At 31.7% G+C, this 8,720-nt stretch overlaps 2 protein-coding genes across 3 annotated transcripts in view; both read left to right on the top strand.

Annotated features, from left to right (window-relative positions):
* The window catches only part of LOC108738684 (elongation of very long chain fatty acids protein AAEL008004), a 64,140-nt gene extending 62,373 nt beyond the window's left edge, over positions 1-1,767 (top strand). For both annotated transcript variants that reach the window (XM_018472214.1, XM_018472212.1), the window contains exon 8: positions 968-1,767. In XM_018472214.1, the coding sequence (XP_018327716.1) occupies positions 968-1,201 (234 nt within the window). In that variant the 3' untranslated portion in view covers positions 1,202-1,767. The remainder of the gene's footprint in view (positions 1-967) is intronic.
* A 1,649-nt stretch (positions 1,768-3,416) lies between these two features.
* The window catches only part of LOC108738685 (elongation of very long chain fatty acids protein 7-like), an 11,972-nt gene continuing 6,668 nt past the window's right edge, over positions 3,417-8,720 (top strand). Inside the window, exons 1-3 of the mRNA XM_018472215.2 lie at positions 3,417-3,604; positions 7,473-7,663; positions 7,725-7,859. Of these exons, the coding sequence (XP_018327717.1) occupies positions 3,544-3,604; positions 7,473-7,663; positions 7,725-7,859 (387 nt within the window). The 5' untranslated portion in view covers positions 3,417-3,543. The remainder of the gene's footprint in view (positions 3,605-7,472; positions 7,664-7,724; positions 7,860-8,720) is intronic.

Genomic DNA, 8,720 nt, shown 5'->3' with positions numbered 1-8,720 from the left:
ATTTCTAGTAAATTATTCCTTTATTTATATTTTAATTAGTCTTTTTATATTTTTAAATTCAATATTTCTTATGTATTGTCATTACATACATGTAAAAACTGTATGACAAGCTATTCAAAGAACTCCACTAGATTCTTACGGAAAATGGCCTTCTCTTCTCGTAGTTCTCGACGTGTAAATCTAAAGTCTCATTAGGTGCTAAGCTGCTAAGTCGTAAAAACTCATCTTTTTGAGATACGATCCCTTAAAGTTCCATTCTTCCATAAGGATTTCCAAAGTGTTTGACAGATGGTCATTTTCTGTAAGGATCTAACGGGGTCCTTTAAGTTTTAGTATTTATCAGGATTTTTCAAATTTTCAAAGCAATTATTCTCTACTTATCATTTTAATTTTGTATTAGGGTCCTGAATTATACAAAAAGGTTTCTCATCCGATATAAGCATCACAGTTTACACGTCAGTCAAAGATTGCAACTCAAGTTATACTTATTTATAAATGAAACTAACTGCATTGCGATAGAGATTTGTATCGACTATGTATGAGAAAATGATGCGAAAAATGCAAACAATCATTATTTAAAATTCAAATTTTCTTAAAAGAGAAAGTCTCGAGTTGATTTTGCACAAATTAAATGGACGACACTTGTCCACAGTGAATAGATTTTGTGGTAGCTAGGATGAGTTTTTATTGGTTTATTTAGCAAGGAGGTTCTAAAATTCACATTACCTTCGAATTAGCTTTTTCCAAATTTTAGAATATGTCAGGAATGAAAAATGTTCGTTTTCAATAAAATTCCTTTTTCTTGGGTTTGCAAATGTTGTGTCAATACTAATCATTTTTTTAATCTACAATTGCACAGTACCTAGTACGTTGTAGGAACTATGAAAGAATTTCCCTCATCTGAACTACGTTTTTAGGTTCCTTCCTTTTAGCGGATACCTTTTAATATATTTTACTTTTTTTACAGATCCAGTTCTGCATAATATTCATTCACAATTTCCAAGTACTGTTCAGACAATGCGACTACCCGAAGTTCATAGTGTTTCTATTGGGCACCCAGGCGATGTTCTTTTTCTATTTATTCGGACAATTCTACTTGAGAACATACGGCAAGAGTGACAAGAAAATTGAAAGATCGGAGTCGTCGGACAGCGTAAACAACAATAACGTGGTCAAAAATGGAAAACTGAAAACCAAATAGTAGGAAATAGTTATGTTCTTGTTTCTTGTTCTTTTTCTTAGCGGATAAGTGAATGCTGCTCAAAATGATTATATTAATCATACATGTTACAAACATTTGAATGAGTGCTACTGTTGGATGTTTTTGTGTACCTAAGTGATGTGGATTATTGATTTCATTCCTCTTGTTTATTTGTTGATTTTAATTGATTTTTAAAATGAGAGAATACGGACAGTGCAATAATTGACGAGTACAATTATTATATTTTTAGCTAAACAATTGCGATATTCCGTTATTTCAAAAGAATCTATTTTCATTTTACAAATCTATGTAGGTGCCATAATTAAATAAATACAGCATGCATTTAGTAAAAATGAATTGAGGAACTTTTATTAATCATATGATATAATAATTAAATTCTTGTATGGTTGGCGTCTTTCGGAATTTGTGAGTCTCGAGAGGGAACTACAAAAGGAAGAGCATGTTTCCTTTATGACAGTATTTATTTGTCCTTTAAATAACTGTAAATAAATTAATTAAAATTTTAATTTTCGATTCTACTGTAAAATAAATTCTGCAATTCTCAATTTTTTGGTTTTATTTTTACTTACACTCGAATCAACTTGCAGGTAAGTGAATACACTAGCTCATAAAAAGTATAAACAAACAATTTAACAATAACGCTTTATGCGGAAAATATATTAAAATGTATTAAGTATTTGGATTAAGAAAATCTTGTAAGATGAATTTGATTAACAGGTAGGTATTACTTTCGATTTAAATGTGAAACCCCGCTGTATATGTAAAAGGATCCTAATGTTTTCGTTTTTTTATCTTCTTATTATTTTTTATCGATTAGAATCCGGTCAATAATAGAGCGCGAAATGCTGACAGAAGATTTTCTTAGTTCTACCTGTCAGACTACCGAAAGTTACATCAGAGTTAAGTATAATAAGCATAAAATGAAGCAGTTCTCATGATGCCATCTCAAAACCTAAATGTATTTGGCCCTTGTCTGCCCTTATGCTAATATCATTAACGTACTCTATTACATATTATCCTTAAATTCTTCTTATTTAATTATTTATTTAAACTTCAAGTTAACACTACGTACCTACTAGATTAGTAGATTAACTAGCGAAATCAATAATAATCGAGGAGAGTTGAATCCAAGATCACGAAGAAGCAAATAATGCAGGGTGGCGAGGCGGTTTGCCGACTTCACTCACCCTATTATTATTCTCTACCATTTTCTAGTTCTCCAAATATACCTACAATATCTAAGGTAGACTAATATTATTATTCTATTGTTACGTTATTTATTAATTATAGTTAAATTACTTATTGTTTGAGTGAATCAATTGTTTCTATCCATTAGCTAACATGCACTTTAACAAATTGTTGACTAAATTGTTCTAAATTAGGTTTATAGATTCGCTTAAAAAAAATAGTTTATACATAACCACTGCGTAAGTTAAATAATTTCATACTTCACATTGCCAGCTATCAAAAAAATAAACACTTTTTTTAAACTTTTATGCCAGAATTTCAACCCTTACGGCCCTTGCTGCACTTATGCCTTCTCCATTGTTGATTTAGTTGGTACTTCCTATTAGTATATAATAATAGAAGAAATGAAGGTATTGTTGCATAACAAGAAGTTATCGGAAAAGTAATATTTATTCTTACAACATTGACACCACGGGAATCGCTCGATTTTATGCCTATTTTACTTATTTCTGATGTACCTTTCAGTGGTCTGAGAGGCAGAACTAAGAAAATTATTTATGAATTTTTGTCACTGTAACTTTCAGTGGTCTGAAAGGCAGAACTAAAAAAGTATTCATGAATTTTTGTCACTATCTTCGGGTGTAAAAATAAAAACATGAAAAAACTAAAACGGACGCTCACCCTAGTTATCGGAAAATCTTATTCTTTCAGATGGATGTAGTTGGTCTGAGGATGACGCCTTTAGTGTCGAAATACGTTTTGAATTTTTTAAACGTTTTCGTATGGAATTCGAGACTTTAGCGTTTTATTAAATTTTATTGGACGGAATTATTATTTTGAAATTCAAATTTCCAAAACATGCATAGGTAGCTGTGACTTGTGCTTTTTATTGTTGGATACACCGCTACACAGCTGAAGTGAAATATACGCAATTTTTTCAGAAACAGTAATAATCCCGATCTAAATATTCATTAAAAACCATTGTATTCATTACCAAGCGTTTCTGTGGCGTCAGTTAGTTAGTTAAATGACCTGATAAAGACAAGCCCTGTACGTGCCGTTGTCTCACTAGAAACATTTCAACAAATTTTTTTTGATCTTAGTTTTTACTGTAGGGCACACACATTCTCAAAATGTCACAATTATTTAAAAAACTCGCTAGTGGCTATCACCATCTATTTTACGAATTAGCAGGTAAGCAAGTTAAATCTGTAAAATTAAACTTATATGTATGCTTGAAATTAGATTCATTGCATTCGTTATTTTTTAAGTTACATTTAAAAGAAAAAACAATTTCTTCCATATATTCAAACAGCAAATGTAAATTTGTAGCAAGATTTATAAAATGTATTAAGTATTTGGATTAAGAAAATCTTGTAAGATGAATTTGATTAACAGGTAGGTATTACTTTCGATTTAAATGTGAAACCCCGCTGTATATGTAAAAGGATCCTAATGTTTTCGTTTTTTTATCTTCTTATTATTTTTTATCGATTAGAATCCGGTCAATAATAGAGCGCGAAATGCTGACAGAAGATTTTCTTAGTTCTACCTGTCAGACTACCGAAAGTTACATCAGAGTTAAGTATAATAAGCATAAAATGAAGCAGTTCTCATGATGCCATCTCAAAACCTAAATGTATTTGGCCCTTGTCTGCCCTTATGCTAATATCATTAACGTACTCTATTACATATTATCCTTAAATTCTTCTTATTTAATTATTTATTTAAACTTCAAGTTAACACTACGTACCTACTAGATTAGTAGATTAACTAGCGAAATCAATAATAATCGAGGAGAGTTGAATCCAAGATCACGAAGAAGCAAATAATGCAGGGTGGCGAGGCGGTTTGCCGACTTCACTCACCCTATTATTATTCTCTACCATTTTCTAGTTCTCCAAATATACCTACAATATCTAAGGTAGACTAATATTATTATTCTATTGTTACATTATTTATTAATTATAGTTAAATTACTTATTGTTTGAGTGAATCAATTGTTTCTATCCATTAGCTAACATGCACTTTAACAAATTGTTGACTAAATTGTTCTAAATTAGNATATTTAAAACCCTTACTACAAGCCCTTTAATTTGATATGTCATACAGTACAGTTTGCAAAACTTCTTTTTTAATTTCCTATAGGCCCCCAGAAATGACCCCATGCTCAAAATTAATTTATTTACGTTATGCGTCCGTGTTTGGGCCACAGAAATTCGTATGTGTACTAAATTTCAACTTAATCGGCTGACTGTGACAGACGGACAGACAGACACACTAGTGATCCTATAAAGTTTCAGTTTTTGATTCGAACGTACGGAACCCTAAAAACCACAAATTAAATGAATTACTACTGGGCGATTTTAAAAATCGGTCAAGTATCTAACTATAAACAGATTCCTACAAGAATAAGTTTTTTTAAAATCAAATCCGATTACTTAAGGTTTGGGTTCCAATAATTGTTTCAAAATTAAAAGTTCAAGAGGTACCTACCCGAGATAAAAATGTTCATTCTCTCAGAGTTTCTGAAAGGGAGGCTCGAGTCTCCGTCTCTCATCGAGTTTCTCTGATGTCGCTGTGAGAGTTTGTCGGGAGATTGTCGAAAAAACTATTTAGCGTCTCTGAACGAGAGACTCTAGTCGCTCATAGAGAGATCCTCATTTCGTATCCAGTTTCTGAACGAGAGACTTGAATCTCTGAATTAACAATTTTATCGTTCGAGTCTCTCATACAGAGACTGTGAGAGATCCATAAAAACACCTGGGCAATAACTGAGAGACTGTGAAAGACTGTGAGAGACGCTCTCAGAGACGCTGAAAAACTCTGAAAAACTGAGAGACTGAAAATTTTTGTCTAAGGATAGTTAAAGAACTTAAATGTCTTTCTCATCCATGTTAACGATGCTAATGTATTTAACACAATTATGCAGAACGGTAATAGTTTGAAAAATGATAAGGGAGAGTATTAGTTTATTTTAAACATTCGTTTAGGACCATTCCATTTTATACTCAATTTGCTTTAGTTTTTAGCTCTATGACTAATTTTAATTTTCTACATCATTTGTCGAATTATATGCCGGAGTAAAAAACTTCAAAAGTTTGAAAAAGTTAATTTGAAACTTTTAAATGACAAAAATTGATGTGTAAATGTGTAAGAATGAATTTCAAAATTTCATGAATATAAATCCACCAAATGAAATTTTACCTTAAGTTTGGTAATTCTATCTCTGGTTCCAAGTGTAGTTATTCAGAACAATAAGGTAGACGGCACAAAAGATAATAAATAATTCATCTTTGCATTTACCGGTTATTCAAACCCACTTAATGACGTTAGAAACACGCTTTTGAGTGTTAAAGGTTACATTAATAACGCTGCCATAAATGCTCTGAAATTAGCCATTTTTTATATATGTAATAATAACGATAGACAAGAGTTGATTAAAATTTACATATTATTATAGTCATCCCGCCTTCCCCAAGTTATTGAACTCGATAACTTATTCAGAAGAGTGCAGCAAGAAACGCGTAAAAATTACAAGGAATTTAGTTAATATTAGTTTCGAAATTTAAAAACATTGTTTAGGCTTTTACGACTACTACCTATTTTTAGCAGAGCCGTTTTCTCAGAGATGCTACGGTAAGTCAAACGGGCGATAGCATGGCGATCTGGCTAAAAAAATGTAAAACTAAAAGTAAAACATCAATATAACACAAAACTGAAAAAAAAAACACGTTCCCCATACACTCAAACTGCAAATGTAAATTTGTAGCAAGATTTACCATGTTATGTCCAGACCATAGACTTTTTATTAATCTTCCTGTAATGTATAAGTGAAGAACTATCTTCTGTATTTTTTCAAAACTTTTAGGTTCAATATTTTGAATATGAGGGGCAAGGNCAGACCATAGACTTTTTATTAATCTTCCTGTAATGTATAAGTGAAGAACTATCTTCTGTATTTTTTCAAAACTTTTAGGTTCAATATTTTGAATATGAGGGGCAAGGAATGGTCAATTTTCATCTATTTTCTTAAGTAACTTTAAAACTATTTATTTTAAAATTATAAAAAAATATTTTGAGACCCTTAAAACAAGCCCTTTCATTTGATATGTCACACGGTACAGTTTGTAAAACGTTTTTCTTTTTAATTCCCTAAAAATGACCCTCACGTTCAAAATTAATTTATTATCTTTAGTTTCAATTTAAGCGGTCTAGTAAATTCGAATCAAATTGACTGTGACAGACGGACAGACAGACACACACACGAGTGATCTTATAAGGGTTCTGTTTTTCGTTCGGTTGTACGGAACCTTAAAAATATCATTTTACTTGTTATTTCTTGTTTGAACCCATTAAACTACTTGCCTATGACCATGTTAGCAATGAACAATTTTCAACAAATTCTCACCTAAAAATTGCAGTTCTGAATTCAACTGAATCATCAGCAACCGATTAAAAATTGAAAATTGGTCTGAGCACGCTTTGGTCGGTGCTAATACGACTAACTTCCCATTAGATAATACAGTTATTATTGATTCCGTAACTTCATTGTTGTGATTAGATTAGAACGTATTTTAATTAAATTGTTTGTAATTAATTCGTTTTTTTTTTATAAAAAAAAAACGGCTTGACCGATTTCGTTCAAATTTCTTTCAGATCTTCATTATGATAATATCTTTCGAAAAAATTTTGGTTGAGGGCGATATCTCAATCCGTTCTTGAGATATCGAAAACGAAAAAAATGCTGACATACGAACGTACGTACATACGTACGTACGTACGTACGTACGTACGTACATACACACATCATCAAAAAAATTGGCTAGCATGCTACTAATATGTTAAAACGTGGAAATATAATGAAAATTCCGATTTCACTTTTCGACCCAATTACAATAACTTCCTAATGGGAAGTTAAAAATGAGGACCATCATCTAGTGCATGCACAGAATTACTGTATGGTGTATATTATGTATAAATTCTATGATTTAGTTATCTCAAATTCAAGAAGTTCCATCATAAATTATTATATAAATGAGCAAAATATTGATATTGACAGATCCTAGGGTGGAACCGTTCTTCCTGATGTCATCGCCGATCCCTGTGGCAATCATTGTAGCGTTTTACATCTATTTCGTCTTCAAATTAGGGCCTCGATTAATGAAAAATAGACCACCTTTCGACTTAGAAAAAGTATTAATCATATACAATATTGTTCAGATAATACTGTGCGGGTATCTCGTTATACAGGTAAGTTTTTCTGGCAATTTAGATGTACCCCCGATGTCTACCAATTTTACCTTTTTTTCAGTTTGTACGCCACCTATTATTTACATATAGTTTCATATGCGAGCCAATAAGTTATTCAACGGACGAAATGTCAATTTTCGTTGCAAGACACGTGTGGCTGTATTTCATTATAAAAGTAATAGACCTGCTAGATACGGTAAGTTTGAAATAACGAGATTACGCTGATGTTCATTATTTCCCGAAAATTTTCGCGAAAGCCGTTCCACATTTCATTATGATGGGAGATTTCCAGGATACGGTAACATGTTCCCATGATAAGAATGGGTTACGGTTCTAGATAACCCGCTAGGAACAGGGGGTAGAATCAAATAGTGAAAGTGTCCATTTTTATTTTGATTACGTCATCGAGATGGTGACCAAAAGTTTATAGAAATGCCGATATCGGTATGCTTAATGGAGCTATGGAAGGGCTGACACGTCAGTTAGAACAAAGGGGGTGACGAACAAACCCGGTGAAATACACAAAAATTGTTGCTTAGAAACGTCTTTCGAAATATGAAAAATTAAAAGAAATTGTTCAGTTTCAATGATATTTCCGAAGATCAAATTACTGAAATGAAAAATACGCATTCCCTTTAAATTCCCTAGAAAACAGGTGACAGTCTATGGTCATGGTCTAGGTTACACTCAAGGATAAACATTAATATAAGCGTGCAAGTTTTATCTAAAGTTTTTCTCAAAATAATGAATCAGCGGTGCGGCCCCAAAAAATTGCATAAAGATCGGTGATGAGCTTCCCGAAAAATATTGGGTTTTTAGAAGTATAAAACCTAAATAACATTTTTTGTCAAAAAAGGCAAGTTCTTTGTTAGTAATAAAACAAATACTGTAAATGAGAAAACAAAATAGGTATTCTTTCATTAGATAACTGATTTATCTCTTTTTCGAAAATGACTAACGGTAGACGACCAAAAATTTACATATGAACTTCTAATGAACCTTAGCTAATCTCAAGATGATTGGTAACACTTGTACATTAAATTATATAAAAATAATA

Source organism: Agrilus planipennis, unplaced genomic scaffold, assembly GCF_000699045.2.
Source record: "Agrilus planipennis isolate EAB-ADULT unplaced genomic scaffold, Apla_2.0 scaffold121, whole genome shotgun sequence".
NCBI lineage: Eukaryota > Metazoa > Arthropoda > Insecta > Coleoptera > Buprestidae > Agrilus > Agrilus planipennis.
The sequence above is the reverse complement of the archived record's forward strand: the minus strand, read 5'-3'. Positions and strand labels throughout refer to the sequence as shown.